Raw genomic sequence first — 18,932 nt, 5'->3', positions numbered from 1 at the left:
AATAAAGATAAAACGTCTTTCCCTCACAGCAGTTAAACAATGGCATTTGCAATTTATTATTTCAAGGATCAGAGCGTGGAAGTTGGTAAAATTGACTGGATGAGTATTGAAGACCAGAAAAATTGTTCAAAAATTATAACACAATGTCCCACACTCGAGGAGGAAGATGGATGGATGAGTGTGAAGTGGGAAAAAGGCAGAAAAAAGAAAAAATTGTCCAGCCCTTTTTCCTGCAAAGGTTTTAATGTTTGGTGGTAAGTTTAATTTAATCTTTTAATTAAGTGTTGCATCACTAATCTTGATGGATTAGACATAAGTAAACAAGCAAAACATATCACAGACTGCCATGAACAGCTGAGAACCCAGTTTTTCACAATGTACACCCAACTTTATTTTGACAGACAACTACAGGGATCTCTGCCAGAAAAGGGAGCAATTCATAAAGGGTGAAGACATCTGGAAACAAACACTCAGGAGGAAGACAAAGCCAAACAGTTGGTTGATGGAGGATGTAGAAGAAGAGGAGAATGAACAGCCAAAAAAACAGGTATTTACATGGATAAAACCAGTATGGAGATAATGTGGAGATTCTGCAGCATCTGTATGTGAATCTAGGACAAATACAAATGTCCATTGCTACAATGAAGCAATATTACATTGCTTTATTGTAACACAAACATGCATTTCTGTAAAGCTGCTTTGGAATTATATTGTGAAAAGCACAATACAAATCAATTTGAATTTAATCCAAATTGTCATTTTGATAGCAAAAGTGTAAAAAGACATGTACCCCAAAAGAGGCAGCTGACCAAATGATTGAAAACCTGAAAAAGGACCTTATGGCAAAGCAAACTTCTTTACAGGTAAATTATTTTAAGATTTGGACATTTTAGGGAAACCCTTAAGAGTTAAACGTTGAAGTTAAATAAGTCATTTTGAGTCTAAGTAATTTTTAATGTAATAAAAATAATTGTAATTTTTAACTTTTATGTGACTTGCTGCATTACATCTTGTTTTACAGTCATTTTTTCTTTTTCTTTTCTTTTCTTTTCTTTTCTTTTTGCTCTTTGTGTTCCAGTCAACTATTGAAAATGAGTCATCATCAGATGAGGACATACTTGCCAGGAACTGGAGTAAGGTACAACAGCAAATGAAGGAACTTAAAAGAGAAAACAAGAGGCTAAAAGAAGACAACTTTAAACAGATACTTGATGCCATGAGAGGTAATTATATGAATTCAAAAAATAATAATAATCTGCCCTTTGAACACAAACACACAACTTGATTTTGCAAATGTGTGTTTACATTTTGTGCTCTACAGTAATGGCTAACAGAGCAAAACTACAGAAAGTGTGAGCTTACTTTACTAAACTTAATGAAAATGCAAATTTTCATTTTCTAAATAATTAAAAAGTAGTTGTGTATAGGGTTTAACTCAAATTAAACCATTTTAATATTATACAAAGCACAAATAAGTGTGTTGAATGGCAACAATTTAATCAGTCAATGAGTATTTATTTGGAATAATATTTAATTGGTTTAAAAAAAAAAAAACATTTTGTTGTGAGTAGTGATTTATTTTTGGGATTTGTGTCAACATGCAGTTATAAGGCCTTTTCCTTATAATCATTTATATACCCATTCTTTTAACAGAGCTTCCCACGGTAGTGACGCAGTTGAAAGAAGTGATTGGACAAATAACAGTTCAGACCGCACCTCATGCATCCACCTCTGCAACAGCTTCAACATCAGTAGACTCTGCATCTGTTTCTCCTCAAGTGTTGTCTGATGATATGGTAACTACCGTACATGCATATAAGTGTTACGGTCCATGTGGGAAAGTGATTATACAATGTCCCAGTAAATCAACTTGTCAGTATATAAACATTACCTGAAAAATCTGCATATTCAGTTGCATGGTGAATGTGCGTGATAAGTGATTATTATGAATATTGCCTGACCACAGGAAATAGAGGAAGCATTCCCATATTTCCCAATGAAATGTTCAATGCTGTGGAAAAGGAGTGTGGACAGGATTTAGACAGGATCTTACATTGCACAGGAGCATTCCGCACCCAGTTCATTTTATTGGGAAATGTCTCTCATATTTCCTATTTGGTTGGGGAATAATAACTTTGTTTTTTGCATTAATGCACAGATTATGAATAGATATATATCCCAGGGAATGTGTTTCATTATCATCTCATTAGATTAGTGTCTAACAACAATGTATAACCACTTGCAAACTGACAATTATTTTTCAGGTGTTTCTCATGCCAGGATGTAATGTCAAGGTCCCCAAGCGAAAGATTAACTCTCTGCGGATGGCAAATCCGTCAGTATACATCGGGGACCTTGCCGTACTTGTCTACGGAAGGGAAACCCTGTCTCATTCCAGCTTGACAGGAAGACAGTCAGGGGCACACAAAGATGTGGAATCAAAGCCACAGCTTGATAGCACAAAACTTGATGCTATATTTGGTGAGTGTATTTAATTTAAGGGAAATTTCATTTTAAAAGAAAATAAATTCCTATACATTTTTCATACATTTCTACTTTTCAAAATGATGTTCGACGTTGGAGGTGACATTGATTGTGTTAAATTACTGTCACCTCCAACATGGAACATTCAAAGCGTTTTGTGAATTTTTTTTATATGTGTAAAGTTAGACATTTAAAGGGAAATTTCAGCTGTCTGTTGGTAAATATAGAAAATATTGCATTAGTTTTCAGGAAATTGAATTGCATATCACTACATGCTACTTTGACTGTTTTATTGTGTTAATTCTGGATGATGAATTTTGGGTGACAAAAAAAGTTCTTTGTGTGTGTGTGTGTGTGTGTGTGTGTGTGTGTGTGTGTGTGTGTGTGTGTGTGTGTGTGTGTGTGTGTGTGTGTGTGTGTGTTTTAACTCACAGACCATGCTCTGTCAAAGTTCGCTGACATCACCATGCAAGATGTGAGACGCATCATAAGAAAAAAATGCAACAACGAAAGCTACATCAAGCAAGCTACTGCAAAGAAGGCCATCTGAATGGAGCATTTTGTTGTTATATATTTGAACAATTATTGTTTGGATTTGTGGTTTCTTTAGGAACTGGTCTCTCTTGTATGACCCTACCTTAAACATTGTGTTTACTGTTTTGTTTTGAACTGGAGAATAAATGTGAGTGTCGTTGTTATTTTAAGTTTATGTGGAATCCTATACAATAGATTTGTTTGAAATTATTGATTTTATAAAGATAACATGTTCATAATTCTGAGTATGTGAATTTTTGTGTAGTCCTCTGATAATGTACATAAGAATTTACTTATAATTTAAAGTGCAATTAAAGTTATATTAAAAGTATAATATTTAATACCTTAATAGGAACATAATAGTGTACTTAAAGTGCAAAACTAATAAATAATTAGTAAACTGATGTTAAATCCACTTAAAGAATAATTATAGTATAAAACTAATAAACTAGTAGTTTACTGAGAGTACACTAAAAGAGCAAAAATAATATATAATTAGTAAACTACAAGTATGACGTTGAGTTCACTTAAAGTAAACTTGCAGTATAAAACTACTGAACTAGTAGTTTACTGAGAGTACACTAAATGAGCAAAAATAATATATAATTAGTAAACTACAAGTATGACGTTGAGTTCACTTAAAGTAAACTTGCAGTATAAAACTACTGAACTAGTAGTTTACTGAGAGTACACTAAATGAGCAAAAATAATATATAATTAGTAAACTACAAGTATGACGTTGAGTTCACTTAAAGTAAACTTGCAGTATAAAACTACTGAACTAGTAGTTTACTGAGAGTACACTAAAAGAGCAAAAATAATATATCATTAGTAAACTACAAGTATGAGGTGGAGTTCACTTAAAGTAAACTTGCAGTATAAAACTACTGAACTAGTAGTTTACTGAGAGTACACTAAAAGAGCAAAAATAATATATCATTAGTAAACTACAAGTATGACGTTGAGTTCACTTAAAGTAAACTTGCAGCATAAAACTACTGAACTAGTAGTTTACTGAGAGTACACTAAAAGAGCAAAAATAATATATCATTAGTAAACTACAAGTATGACGTTGAGTTCACTTAAAGTAAACTTGCAGTATAAAACTACTGAACTAGTAGTTTACTGAGAGTACACTAAAAGAGCAAAAATAATATATCATTAGTAAACTACAAGTATGACGTTGAGGTCACTTAAAGTAAACTTGCAGTATAAAACTTCTGAACTAGTAGTTTACTGAGAGTACACTAAAAGAGCAAAAATAATATATCATTAGTAAACTACAAGTAGGACGTTGAGTTCACTTAAAGTAAACTTGCAGCATAAAACTACTAAACTAGTAGTTTACTGAGAGTATATGTCAAAGTGAACTTTCATAAACTAAAACATTGCTACAAGTATTACATTAGTAAATTACTAGTATACTCATAAGTTCACTTGCAGTACAAATGAGAAACAAAATTATGAACTAGTTGTGCACTTAACGTTTACTACTGTTATACTTATAGTACACTTAAACATATACTTTTGTATACTTCAAGTGGGCCAATTTAGTCCCAAGCGGTATTAAAATAGTACACTTACAAGTTTACTACTAGTAAATATTGACATAAGTATACTTACTACATAAAGTTTACTTATAAATATACTTGAACATTACTTAAGTATACTTCATAAAATTCACTTGAAGTATACTTTTTTTTCCGTAAGGGATAGAGGAGTAATTATCCCCGAACAGAAACTATTCGGACCAATGAAATCATCAGGGTGGGCTTTAGACGATGACGGACAGATGATAAAGAGTAACGTAATCATGCACGTCATCAAAGGGGCTTGGATTATATTTTTTCGAATCCTAAACGGAGAGCTTGTTTGTATATGCATTCACTTTCACAATTTCTCTCAGAAATTATGATCATGTTGGGTAAGTACTTTGTGTATCATTAAATTATTCTATTTTTTTTACAACACCGGCGTGTATTCCAGCCTGATTTCAGCGCACGTGCAGACAGGGTTGCCAAGTTTTTACACCAAAACCCGCTAACTACTAGCCCTAAACAATAGCTTCTCAGGAGTTTCTCCGGGGGGAAAATGGCGTTTGGGGGGAAAACGTCTCAGGTTACGTATGTAACCATGGCTCCCTGAGAGGGAACGAGACGCTGCGTCGAAACGCTAGGGGACGCCTCTGCGTACCATGTCATGAAGCACTTGTGTAATCAGTCCAATAGCGAGACGATACGTCACAGGCGGGTGACGTCATCGACCAGGAAGCTATAAAGCACACCTGGACCAAACAGTCACTAGCTTCTGGAAAAAGCCGAACAAGTCGATCACAGGCATGCCGGGAGTATGGCATAGCGACGCAGCGTCTCGTTCCCTCTCAGGGAACCATGGTTACATATGTTACCTGAGACGTTCCCTATCTCGAGGGAACTTCGAGCTGCGTCGAAACGCTAGGGGACCTCAATACCCACGCCGCCAGAGTCCCAAATGTCTGTATGTGTGAATCAACCCAGAAACACCCGGGACCCCGGTGTAAGGCTACATCTAGATTGTAGAACCTCACAAATGTATGCGGAGAGGACCACCCAGCCGCATCACATACCTCTGACAATGAAACTCCAGAAATAAGAGCCATAGAGGCAGCCATACTCCTAGTGGAGTGGGCGCGGACCCTCACTGGTGAAGGATGTCCGGCCGACTCATAAGCGAGCGAAATAGCCTCGACTATCCACTTGCTAAGCGTCTGCTTTGAAGCCGGTTTTCCCTTGCTCAGGGACCCAAAAACACACAAACAACTGTTCTGAGTTTCGCCACAGGGCAGCTCTGTGGACATATGCATCTAGGGCCCTGACCAGACATAGCAGATTTAGCTTCTCTTGGTCTTGACTAGTGAACGGAGGCGGACAGAAAGCCTGCAGCATTACTGGTCCCGGCACATTAGTCGGGACCTTGGGAGCATATCCTTCCCTCGGGAAGAGAAATACTTTTACCATTCCTGGTGCAAACTCCAGACAAGAGGGTGCCACTGCCTAAGTAGGCACCCTCGAGCGTGCCGCAGGTCTGAGCCTCAAAGTACCACGAAGGAAATGCATGACCCAAGGGTGTTTCCCCAATGATGCATTATCTAATGGAATATGATAAGCAGATATCGCCGACACATATACTTTCAGTGTCGACGGAGATAACCCTGCGGAGAATTTTTTTTGTAGGAACTCAAGAACTGAACCGAATGGGCAGTTAACAGGGTCCAAAGCCTGGTGCGTACACCAGGCGACAAAAACTCTCCATTTGAGTGCGTAAAGTCTCCTTGTGGATGGTGCTCTGGAGTGCAACATGGTCTCTATCACCTCAGTAGATAGACCCCGTGTTTATGAACTGGGCCCCCTCAGGGGCCAAGCCCACCGTTTCCACAGTTCCGGGTGCGGGTGCAGTACTGACCCCCCGGCCTGCGAAAGAAGATCTCTCCTGACTGGGATTTCCCAGGGAGGACCTTCTAGGAGAGACATAATGTCGGCGAGCCATACTTGGCCCGGCCAGAGCGGGGCTACCAATAAAAGCTGAACCCCGTCCCGGCGGACGCTCTCCAGCACTCCTGGGAGCAATGCCAGAGGGGGGAAGGCGTACAGACGCAGCCTCGGCCACGTCTGTACCATTGCGTCCAGCCCCAGCGGGGCTGGATGCGTGAGGGAGAAATATGCTGGACAGTGTGTCGTCTCTCGAGACGCAAACAGATCCACCTGGGCTCGCCCAAAGTGGATCCACAGCTCCTCCACCACCTCGGGTGGAGTCTCCATTCTCCCGGCATCACTCCCTGCCTCGACAGGGAGTCTGCCGCTACATTCAGGACCCCCGGGATGTACATCGCCCTGAGCGAGAGCATCTTGCCTTGGGCCCATGTTAGCATATGATGCGTCAGCTTCCACACCCGACGCGATCTCATCCCCCCCTGGTGATTTATATACGAGACCACCGAAGTGTTGTCTGACCGAACTAACACATGCCGGCCCTGCTGGTCTGAGAGGAAGTGTTTGATTTTATATGATTGAAACACAGCCATCAGCTCCAGCTGGTTTATGTGCCAGGAGAGCTGACGGTCGCTCAGACCTTGGGCCGAGCGGCCACTCATGACCGCTCCCCAGCCAGTTAGGGAGGCATCCGCCGTTAGCGTTACGCGACGACAAGGAGCCCCCAGAACTGGACCTTGGGACAGGAACCAAGGATCTTTTCACTTCACTAAGGCACGTAGGCAGCGCCGCGTGACCTTGATCAAGCGAAAAAGGGTTTCCCCTCGGGGAGAACCCCTTGGTCCTGAGCCACCACTGTAAGGGTCTCATGTACCGCAGGCCAAAAGGTACCCCGTTGGACGCTGCTGTCATCAGCCCTAACACTCTCTGAAAGTGTTTCACAGTGAGTGACTGACCTAGCTTTATCTGGTTCACGGTATCCAGGATCGTTTTTATCCTGGGAGGGGATAGCCGAGCCGACATTATTTTCGTGTCCCAGACTACCGCCAGAAAAGTAGTGCTCTGCAGCTTATAGGTGCCAGCACACTTTTCTTTCCGTTCAACCTTAGCCCCAACACTCTCCTATGGGCGAGAACAGCATCTCGATGCTGAACGCCCACTGTTTCGACTATGCTAACACCAGCCAATCGTCGATATAGTTGAGCACGCGAATGCCCTGGAGTCGCACCTGAGCCAGAGCTGCATTCACGCACTTGGTGAAAGTGTGGGGTGATTAAGCTAGGCAGAATGGCAGCACTCAATACTGGTAAGCTTCGCCCGCGAAAGCAAACCTGAAGACCTGTCTGTGCTGCGGAAGGATGGAGATGTGGAAGTATACATTTTTTTAGGTCTATTGTGACACACCAGTCCTCGGACCTGACGTGACACACGATCTGTTTTATCGTGAGCATTTTGTTTAGCTGATGCAGATCTAAAAATAGGCCTTAACCCTCCATCCTTCTTTGGAACTATGAAGTACCGGCTGTAAAAGCCCGACTCTCTGCAGAGGGGAGGGACCCGTGTATAGCCTCTTTTCGCAGAAGAGTCTGTACCTCTCGTTCCATGACCAGAGGCTGCTCGGGGGTTACTACCGTAGGAGTAACCCTGCTGAACACGGGTGGGTGTGACCCGAACCCTTTTTATAATGTGAGCAGGACCCATTCTGAGATATTCGGCAGAAGTTTCCACGCTGCCAGAAAATCTACTAAGGGAACCAGCCTCTCGAGGCTGGTCTCTGGATTTTCCTGGGTGGTCAGCCCGGTGTCCTGTAACGGATAACCGGCAGGTAGCAACCGAACTGACCGCCCCGGGGCCCTCACGAGAGGGCGCGAACATCCCCAAGCCGCTACGTTTCCGGGCGGACAAGGAGATATATGTTCGCCGGGGACCGCCGCGCCCTGAAGCTCCAACGGCGGCAGGGTTGGCAGCCCCTCGTAATCTCAAACATGCTGTCTGCTCGCCATTATATTGTTCCTTCTCTTTCTTATTTTATTTATTTATTTTTTGGCGAACTTCTTGACACTCGGCCGGCCAGTCTAAACTTAACCTGGACACAGCGCGAGTTACACCAATAGCACCTCTTTTTATGAGTGTGTGTGTGTCGTTTTCTTTTGGCAGATCATCATCAGCGCTAACAACATCCAGTTCCTCGGAGCTGGAGTGCTGCTGCGTTTGTGCCTCAGCGCGAGCGGAAGAAAACCGCAGAGCGTGCTTCCAACTCGCTAACTGAGGCATGAGATCCAGCGGGTAAAGGCAGAGATAGGGGATCACCCGTCTCTAACCCCGCCACTAGATCCAACTGCGATCCCCGAGGACGCGAGCCTTCGCTGCGCCTCGGCAACAGCGGGACCCGAGCCCTGAGGACCGCGAGCCAAAGCACTCTCCTCGAAGAGTGCCCGGCGTGATCTTAATATGCGCATTGGGAGTCTCTCGCAATGCTCGCAGCCGACCCCCTCGAGAGCTGACTGGGCATGCTCGAGCCCCAAACACATCACACATTAGGACGTGTGTATCCCCACCCGTGATGTAACGTGGGCAGGGAGGAACACAACACCTATACTGACTTGCCATATTTATTTCTTTCTTTCTTTTTTTGAACACACACACAATAAATGGACATACAATTCACACAGAGCGCTTGTGAAGACACAGAAGCTAGTGACTGTTTGGTCCAGGTGTGCTTTATAGCTTCCTGGTCGATGATGTCACCCGCCTGTGACGTATCGTCTCGCTATTGGACTGATTACACAAGTGCTTCATGACATGGTACGCAGAGGCGTCCCCTAGCGTTTCGACGCAGCTCGAAGTTCCCTCGAGATAGTGAAATGTGTGTTATTTTGGAAAGGTTGCCTGCTAAAATTTGCACTCATGGGTCTATATATCACATAATAGTCGCTTCAAGCCGCGGACATAGAAAACAACACTTGGGGGAAAAAACGCGGACTTGGCAACACAGTGCAGTTGAGCTCTGTCTGTTGACATTTGGCAATGCGTCGCTTCGTTGCTCTGACTGGTTGTAGCTCTATGCAATTGATGTCTTTCCTGGTTCGGTTGTAACACGCCCCATAATCACAGCCCAAATGGAGCAGTTTCAGACTCATATTCTGACTAGAATTGAGTATGACCACGTAAGGCTAAATAATAATAATAATAATAATAATAATAATAATAATAATAATAATAATAATAATATCACAAATAGAAAATTAAACAAGGACTGTACATGAGAAATGTCTTGGTTTTTGGAGGAGAGAGCTTTGAAAACAAGATTTTGACATGAAAGACATTCATTTATAAAATTGCAATCTGTCTGACTGATAGACAGCTAGTGCAGAAAAGGTGACTGCAGATATGGCATCCACAATTCTCGTCAATCCAACAGAGCTACACTTACTTGTCATCATCCTCATTATCACTGAGAGAAAAGTCAGTTGAGAGTAATGAATTGCTTCCTCAAGTCAGAAACAAAGAACATGCCATTTCAGTCAGAATGTGTTCAATCAATTGGGTTATTGATTAAAATGGAAAAATATGACAGCACTTTAAACTATGTTTATTGGATAGTAATTGCATTATCACTAAGAGTTCATTAAAATGTTTACAAATACATTAAGCCTATTCCCAAAGCTTAATAACTACTTAATATATATATATATATATATATATATATATATATATATATATATATATATATATATATATATATATATATATATATATATATATATATATATATATATATAAATATATGTATTACATATAAATATCACATTGTTAATAGTAAGGTTTATAGTAGGTTTTGGTGGAAGAATATATTTTTTAATATTTTCATTATTATTATTACATATTCTATAAAACATGGAAACCCAATGTGTGTGTTTGTGTGTGTGTCTATGTGTTTGCGTTTAAAGGTGTCATAAAATGAAAGCTTTAGCGTAAGTTCTGTCAGGAAGATTCAATTTTATGTCACGCGTCACATTCAGACCTAACCAATCACGTCCTAATTCACAGAGTGTAAAAGATAGTCAATTACACATGTCTGAGTTTGCAGATGCTGACGCCGATATTTACCTCCAACCTCACCAACACCATCAGGATGGTCCCCGGCTATAGCTCCCAGGGGTCGGCTGTGCCCCTGCCTTAAACTTAAGTCTGTTACCCTTGAAAAGAATGCTAAGGACGAGGCCTACACCAAATAAATCTAATTATCATACTTGCTGGACTATCAACAAACTTGTTACTTTTTCCAATTCATCTGGCTTCTGAATTTTTTTGGTAGAACAGGCTTTTTATATTTTTTTTCTAGTGCTGGGCAACGATTAAACTATTTAATAGCAATTAATCACATGATTTTCTGTGATTACTCGCAATTAATCGCAATATGCGCAAAATTCAATAATGAATACAAAAGTCTATATGAACAAAAGTGCAATAAAAGTGCAAACACTTTAAACAAATAAGGTTCAACAAACAAAATTGGTGGTATTTATAGATTGATTCTGTAGTAACACAGAATATGAAGGCCTACTTAAATCTATATATTGACAGGATGCTAAGGTATGTTCTGTTAGACACACACATAATCAATACGATCTGTAACAACGCAATACTAACATTTTACATACTAACATTACAAAGCTAACAGTTTAAGGAACACTAAAAATGAATGCAATTAATGTCTGATAAAGGTCGGTTAATTCATGTAATTTTCCAATTTTCTGCATGATCTAATATAGTGAGAATTATTTACTGTTAAAAAATTGCTAACAAAACAATATCTGTCAGACACAGACGAGGACATAGATGGTTAGTGCTAGTGCAAGGTTTATTAAACAGAGGTAATGGACACAGGGAATAATTAAGGTGAATCTTGACACAGAGACAATGGACGAGGATGGTGATCACAATGACGATGAAGATGAAGAGGATGAAGAAGACGATGAGGAAGACGAAGAAGGATAACGATCAGGCTTCAGGTAGGGACAGGTAGTCGTGGTGTTGATCGGTACTAGACCAGACGAGGACTGTGAGGATGAGGAGTGTCTTTATAGTGTTGCTGGTGATGGTGCACAGCTGACTAGTATTAGTGGTATGTGATAGTACCCCCTCCTCTACGGGTGGCTCCTGGGGGCTGGGACGGGCGGCGACGGGGTCTGCCACAGCCCGAGGAGCGGGTCGTTCAGGGTGGTCGTGATGGAACGCAGTCAGAAGGTTGGGGTCCAGTATGTCGTTCTTGGAGATCCAGCACCGCTCCTCAGGACCGTAGTCTTCCCAGTCCACCAGGTACTCCAGCCGAGACCCCCGTCGCCGCGAGTCAAGGATGGCTCTCACCCGGTTGACATTGGTTTGCGGGTGGTAACCGAAGGATAGGCTGACGGATACTCCTAAGAGACGGAAGAATGCAGCCCACCCACAAGAGATAAATTGGGGTCCTTGGTCGGATACGATGTCTTCCGGAAGCCTGAAGTGTCGGAAGACTTGAGAAAAGAGTGCCGCCGCGGTTTCCAACGCGGTAGGTAAGCCTTTGAAGGGGATTAACTTGCAAGACTTTGAGAATCGGTCAATGACTACTAGGACACAGGTGAATCCCTGGGAAGGAGGCAGGTCGGTCATGAAATCGATCCCCAGATGGCTCCAGGGACGTTCGGGGATCGGAAGGGGAACCAGTTTACCCTCGGGGAGTCTCCTAGGAGTATCCGCAATGGCGCAGACTGAACATCCCTTGACGAATCAGGAGACGTCCCGAGGCATGGCAGGCCACCAGTAGCGATCGCAGAGAGGGTCCTTCTACTGCCTGGGTGTCCAGAGCCCAGTGACGAATAAGCTAAGTCCAGAAGGGGCAGGCGATGGTGAGGTGGGACGTAAAGACTCCCTTCTGGACCTCCCGGCGGAGCAGGTTGCTGGGCGTTCTCCTGTTGAATCTGTTCGTGGAGGGCCCACTGGATCGGGCTGATGACCATGGCTGGAGGGAGGATGAGTTCAAGGTGCTCAGGTTCAGGGTCTGCTTGGTACAGGTGAGAGAGGGCATCCGCTCAGTTGTTTTGGTCCCCTGGACAGTACGTCACCTTAAAGTTGAATCGAGTGAAGAAGAGGGCCCAGCGGGCCTGACGATGATTCAAACGCTTGGCGTCACGAAGGTATTCTAGGTTATGATGATCGGTGATGACCTCGGTGAGTGTCCCCTGCTGCTGAGACAGAACCGCTCCGACCCCGGTAGAGGAGGCGTCCACCTCAACGACAAACGGAAGATGAGGGTTGGGGTGTACCAGGATCGGAGTGGACTGGAAGGCAATCTTCAGCTGCTGGAAAAATTTTGTGGCCGATGGAGTCCAGGACAGAGACTTGGGCCGGTTCTGGAGCAGAGAGGTGAGTGAGGAGCTGAGCAGACTGTAGTTCTTTATGAAGCGTCGGTAGAAGTTGGCGAATCCCAGGAAGCGTAGCAGCTCTTTGATGCTGTTAGGCAGAGGCCAGTGAGTGATGGTGTCCACCTTCCTCTGGTCCATCTTGACTCCGTGGTTGTCGATGATGTGCCCAAGAAACTGGACATTAGAGACATGGAACTCGCACTTCTCTAACTTGAGGTAGAGTTGATGGTCTCTGAGCTTTTGGAGAACTTGACAGACATGCCCTTCATGCTCCCTCAGGTCACTTGAATAGATGAGGATATCATCAATATAGATGATGACGAATTTGTTTAAGACTTCTCGGTATACCTCATTCATGTAATTCTGGAAGATTGAGGGTGAGTTGGACAGCCCATGAGGCATCACCCGGTATTCGTAGAGACCTGAGGGAGTGATGAAGGCTGTCTTCCACTCCTCTCATTTGCGGATGTAAATAAGGTTGTAGGCACTTCATAAATCTAGCTTGGAGAAGATCACGGCCCCACGTAGCTGTTCCAAGGCTGCGGGGACCAGAGGAAGGGGATAATTAAACTTGATGGTTTGAGAGTTGAGATGATGGTAGTCGATACACGGCCGCCAGCCTCAGTCCTTCTTGGCCACGAAGAAGAAGCTCGAAGCGGCAGGGGATGTTGATGGTCGGATGAACCCTTGTTGGAGCGCTTCTTGCATGTACTCATGCCCTTCTGTTCTGGAATGGACAGGGGATAGATGCAGCCCTTGGGTAGAGTAGCCCCATGCAGGAGGTCAATGGCACAGTCCCCTGGCCGTTGAGGTGGAAGCTTGTTGGCCAACCGCTTGCTGAAGAAATCCTGGAATGCCCTGTAAGCTGGAGGGATGGCCACATTGACTTGAGTATTGGGGCTCTCCACTGATGTGGATTGCAGAGGAATCCTGGTCGGGCCATGAGACTTGAGCAGACAGCTGAAGAAGAGACGGGTGACGGTGGTGCAGGTGACGGTGTGCTAGCTGGATTAGCTGCTGGAGTGTTGATGGAAGTGTCGTGACTCAGTAAGGACCATACTGCGTGAACCAGCGTGGTGAAGTGGTCGGCGGTGCGGCCCCCGTCTGTGTCCGGAGAGCTCTGCATGTGGTCGGGTCTTCTGTCAGACACAGACGAGGACACAGATGGTTAGTGCTAGTGCAAGGTTTATCAAACAGAGGTTACGGACACAGGGAATAATTAAGGTGAATCTTGACACAGAGACAATGGACGAGGATGGTGATCACAATGACGATGAAGATGAAGAGGATGAAGAAGAGGATGAGGAAGACGAAGAAGGATAACGATCAGGCTTCAGGTAGGGACAGGTAGTCGTGGTGTTGATCGGTACTAGACCAGACGAGGACTGTGAGGATGAGGAGTGTCTTTATAGTGTTGCTGGTGATGGTGCACAGGTGACTAGTATTCAGGTGATTGTGAACGAGGGAGTGTGGCGTGATTGTTCGTGTCAGAAGGCGGCTGTGCGGTCGTGCTAATTTTCTAATTATAGAAACAATGAATGAAGAGTTCAGTTTACTAGTTTATAAAATAAAAGTTTAGTTTACTAGTTTATTTTATATATATATATATATATATATATATATATATATATATATATATATATATATATATATATATATATATATATATATATATATATTAGGGGTGTAACGATACGCGTATTCGTATTGAACCGTTCGGTACGAGGCTTTCGGTTCGGTACGCGGTACGCATCATGTACTGAATGGTTCTTGGACTAATTAATTAGATTTGGAAAATATAAAAGTGTGTGAAATATAATAATATGCGTTCAACAAGGTAGCCCAATAACCAAAACGACATAACAGCCAATGCCCCTGACACCGCCGAAGTGAAAAAAAAAAAAAACACCAAATATGTTTTAGGCTGCTCAGTCAGGTGCTCGGTTACTCAGTAGGCTACGCGCTGAATGCTCGTGGCAAAATGGCTATTGCGTTTAACAAACCAGAAATAGAAGATCCTCCAATAACCAACAGGTCTGGTGTTTGGGTGAACTTTGGATTCTTTGTAAGCTATGATGGTGTTGGCAAGAGTGATGGATTCAAAAACAACGGTATGTCGCATTTGCTGATGGTACAGCAGCGGTAATAATTCATGTCATGTCAATCAACTCATTTTCGCCGACAACAAGACGATAAAAAGGAGAAACAGCCACAAACTATCCCACAAACTACCCCCGCAGCATTTAGACAGACATTTCCAACTTACTCAAATGGCAAAAGACATCACCGCGGCGAGTGGTCCATTTATAGCCTTATGAGCCTATTTATAGCGGATATGAGACTTCCGCCCGTTTCACACATACTCCGTCTGCAGTGCGTGTGCGGTGCGTGTTGCGTTGCGTGTGCGTTGCAGGAGCCCCACACCCTGTAGTCCTTTCACATATGCTGCGTTTGCAGTCCGCAACTGATCCGCTTTTACATACCACAAACACAGCATTTATTAATGATTTTTTTATTTAAAATCCAGAAGTTGTTACTGATCTTGGCTCATCAGAATTGCAATTCTCTTTGTTTAATCTTTCTGAGTAGACAGGTTAACGTAGGCTACAAGCCTACATTTAAACAACATTTTTTCAATTCATTAATTCATATTTATATATTACGTCTGCAGTGCGTGTGCGGTGCGTTTTTTCCCGTACCCATGTTAACGGATTACAGTTTTCACACTGCACGCGGATGCTGTCCGTCAGTCCGTTCCAGGAGCGTTGCGTCTGCAGCAGTGCACGGATCGTTTTCGTCCCGAGTCTATTTTTTGCTGCGCTGCACTGCTGCATTAAAGTGATAGAACATTGTTCGCATTAAAATAAACATGTACTGACGCGAAAATCTAGTAATTTCACCACAGATGCATATAATGTAAAATATACTCCTGTTTCAAAGTCAACACATGGCTTTTTTTCTCTCTAGTAAAGCAACAAAACGACACCTTACCTGGCATTTAGGTAAAAAAAAAAGTGCCATAATGTAGAGCACTCGTACTTTCTTGGAGGTGAAAAGCAAAGTTCTTTTTGACCTGCAGGATTTCTTTTAAAAGGGTGTAAAAACGAAAGATAAGACGAGAGTCGGCTGTTTTTGAATAGACTATTGTAAGTTTCTAATTTAAAATGTTTGTGATTTAAGGCTATAAACTATGTTTAAATGTTTTGCCACTTGTGTGAGCTAAATCTAAAGTATATAAATATGAATAAATGAATTTAATAAAATGTTGTTTAAATGTAGTAGGCTACGTAACCTGACTTCTATTAAAGAGTAAACAAAGATATTTGGAATTCTGACGAGGCATGTTCAGTAAAAACTTTTGGATTTTAAATAAAAAATAATGAATCAATGCTGTGTTTGTGGTATGCAACAGCGGATCAGTTGCGGACTGCAAACGCAGCATATGTGGAAGCACTATAGGGTGTGGGGCTCCTGCAACGCGCACCGCACACGCTAATGTAAAGAGCTAATGTCTTATTCCTGTAACTACACAGAAGATGGGTAAAGTATAGCTCCATCATTGTTCAATGTAAAAAAAAATAAAAAAAATCATACTTTGTTAGTTTTAATAAAAAAATAATAAAAAAAGGTAATTTATCTGCCAATTTTTTCTTTTTGCTGTATCTAAAACATACCGAACCGTACCGAACCGAACCGTGACACCAGTGTATCGTATCGAACCGAACCGTGAATTTTGTGAACCGTTACACCCCTAATATATATATATATATATATACACTGTAAACCCGGATAAGTAGAATCTACTTAAAAAAACCAAGGTAACTCGTTGCCTTAAATTTTTTAAGTAATGAAGCATTAGTTGAATAAGTGAAGTGGACTGCCTTCAATGTACTTAAGCCCATAATGGAATGGAATAGAAGATTTAAGTTGAATGTACTTATAACTGAGTTACAGTAACTGAAGATACTTAGTTTAAACAATCATCCATCTCATGGAAATTTGTATTAATATTTCCAAACTATTAATAACTGATTTGACAACCACAGCATTAGACTCTGCATGAGATCAGGGATTCTGCCAATACATGATGATGTTATCATTGTCAATGATTAAACAACATCACTTGATATTTTCTCTTGACTTTGTGTTCCTTCCCAAATGTGCCTCTCAAACACAAAGCAGCCAGAGAAACATTATATTATTATTATACAGTCAAGGGTCAAGAGCCCAACTAAAGCAAACACTTATCTCCATCATGGTGACTTCCAACGAAACTATTATTTTCATTAAAACAGAAATAAAGTCAGTCTGGTTAGTTATAAGTTAGTTCACATATTATTATTATGTTTAGTAACTTACGAATTTTTACTTACCGATTTTAAGATTGCACACAATGAACAAGTCTCCATCTTAATTTAAATCAGCAACAAGAAAAGGACCGCCTTTTGTAAATGTCCTCCAATCAGTGAGTTAGTCCTTGTTGCCAGACAGAACTCCTTGCATGGCCAATCACATCAAAGCAAAACCAGAGCGAGCTATTTTAATTAATTATGATTTTGAGTTCATTCAACTTGAAATCTTAAGTTTATTTATTTTGTAGGATAATAAGTTATACTAACTTATATTTTTTGAGTTTTTGGACTAAACTAGTAATATTTAGTCAAGATTACTTGATTTGTTTAAGTAAAGACAACATTAGGGTTTACAGTGTATATATATATAATATGTATGAAGCCATTAACTTTGTACATATGGATTTTGTGATTTTCTACCATTCTTCCCTGCAAATCCACTCAGTCTCTGTCAGGTTGGATGGGGACCATCGGTGGACAGCCATTTGCAGGACTCTAGAAAGATGTTTGATTGGGTTCAAGTCCAGGGTCTGGCTAAACCACTAGACATTCACAGAGTCATCCCTAAATCACACCTTTAATTGTCTTGGCTGTATGCTCAGGTTGTCCTGTTAGAAGGTGAACCTTTAGCCCAGCCTGAGGTCCTGAGCACTCTTAATCTGGTTTTCATCAAGGATATTGCTGTATTTTGTTGCATTAAGCTTTCCTAAAAATGTATTCTACCATGACCAGTCCTCCAGTCCTTGTTGCAAAAAACACCTCCACAGCACGATGTTGCCACTACCATGCTTCATCTTTGGGATAGTATTGCACTGGTATAGTATTATATAGTATAGTATAGTATTGATAGTATTGCAGTGGTGCCCGTATTCTTCCAGATATGATGCTTGAAACTGAGATTTATCAGACCAGAGAATCCACTTGTCTTCTTGATTTTCATTTGATTTTAGCTATTGGTCATCATTGCTATTGCTGGATACTTTAAGTTTATTTACTTTTTGTTTATTTATTTATTTGAACAAATCACACCCTGGCTTTAGTACTACTTAATCATTGTTTCAAATGGTAATGTCTGTAAAAGAACAATTTGATCCCACTTTAAATAAAAAAAAAACACCAACTCATTTTTATTTGAATGGAAATAGAACTGGATAGTACATGTAAAGGCTGAAATTACATCATGTCCCCATGTTAAACAATTACTATTCTATAGAGTTTATGTTATCCGCTTATAGGTTTATTTTTGCCAAAATGTTTCCAAAACATTGCTCACAGCCTGATGTGACTGAAAAAATGCAGATTGGTCCTAGGTTTGGGAAATCTCTTTGAAAGCTACTTGAAAAAGCTATTACTTTAGCAATTCCATTGTTAGTGGTGCATAAATTACACACTTCACATTTAAGTGGGGGATTATATGCATAAGAAAATCCTTTAAAAATCTAAAAAATCAATAACCTTCTGTAAACATTTGGGATTATCCTAATTGAATTTTTTCTTTCACAAACTTCATTGTTATGCATGAGCTGAAGCTGTAGCTTCTAAGACAAAAAGCGAAATCATGAAATATTTTTATTTTTTATTTTTTAAATGGTAAAACAATAAAACCCCAGAAGCACCCCAGACTCTCATGATTCATTCAACTGGTATATTTTAGTCGTATCATCATAGTTATCAGCTGCAACTTACTCCAG

The 18,932-nt window shown here is 41.3% G+C and overlaps 1 protein-coding gene across 1 annotated transcript; it reads left to right on the top strand.

Moving 5' to 3' along the window:
* The first annotated feature begins 202 nt into the window (after positions 1-202).
* On the top strand, positions 203-2,116 carry LOC137061895 (uncharacterized). Its single transcript, XM_067432558.1, has 5 exons — positions 203-254; positions 402-547; positions 768-863; positions 1,079-1,223; positions 1,654-2,116. Exons 1-5 carry the CDS (start codon positions 245-247, stop codon positions 1,893-1,895), a joined length of 639 nt encoding a protein of 212 aa, XP_067288659.1. The 5' UTR covers positions 203-244; the 3' UTR covers positions 1,896-2,116.
* The last annotated feature ends 16,816 nt before the right edge of the window (positions 2,117-18,932 follow it).

The sequence above is a fragment of the Pseudorasbora parva genome, chromosome 23 (genome assembly GCF_024679245.1).
Source record: "Pseudorasbora parva isolate DD20220531a chromosome 23, ASM2467924v1, whole genome shotgun sequence".
Lineage (NCBI taxonomy): Eukaryota > Metazoa > Chordata > Actinopteri > Cypriniformes > Gobionidae > Pseudorasbora > Pseudorasbora parva.
Note: the sequence above shows the minus strand (reverse complement) of the source record. Positions and strands in the feature narration are given on the sequence as shown.

Coding starts and splice junctions, on each gene's coding strand:
- LOC137061895 (XM_067432558.1), top strand. Junction 864..1,078: donor CAAAGCAAACTTCTTTACAG/GTAAATTATTTT, acceptor TTTGTGTTCCAG/TCAACTATTGAAAATGAGTC. Junction 1,224..1,653: donor GATACTTGATGCCATGAGAG/GTAATTATATGA, acceptor TTCTTTTAACAG/AGCTTCCCACGGTAGTGACG.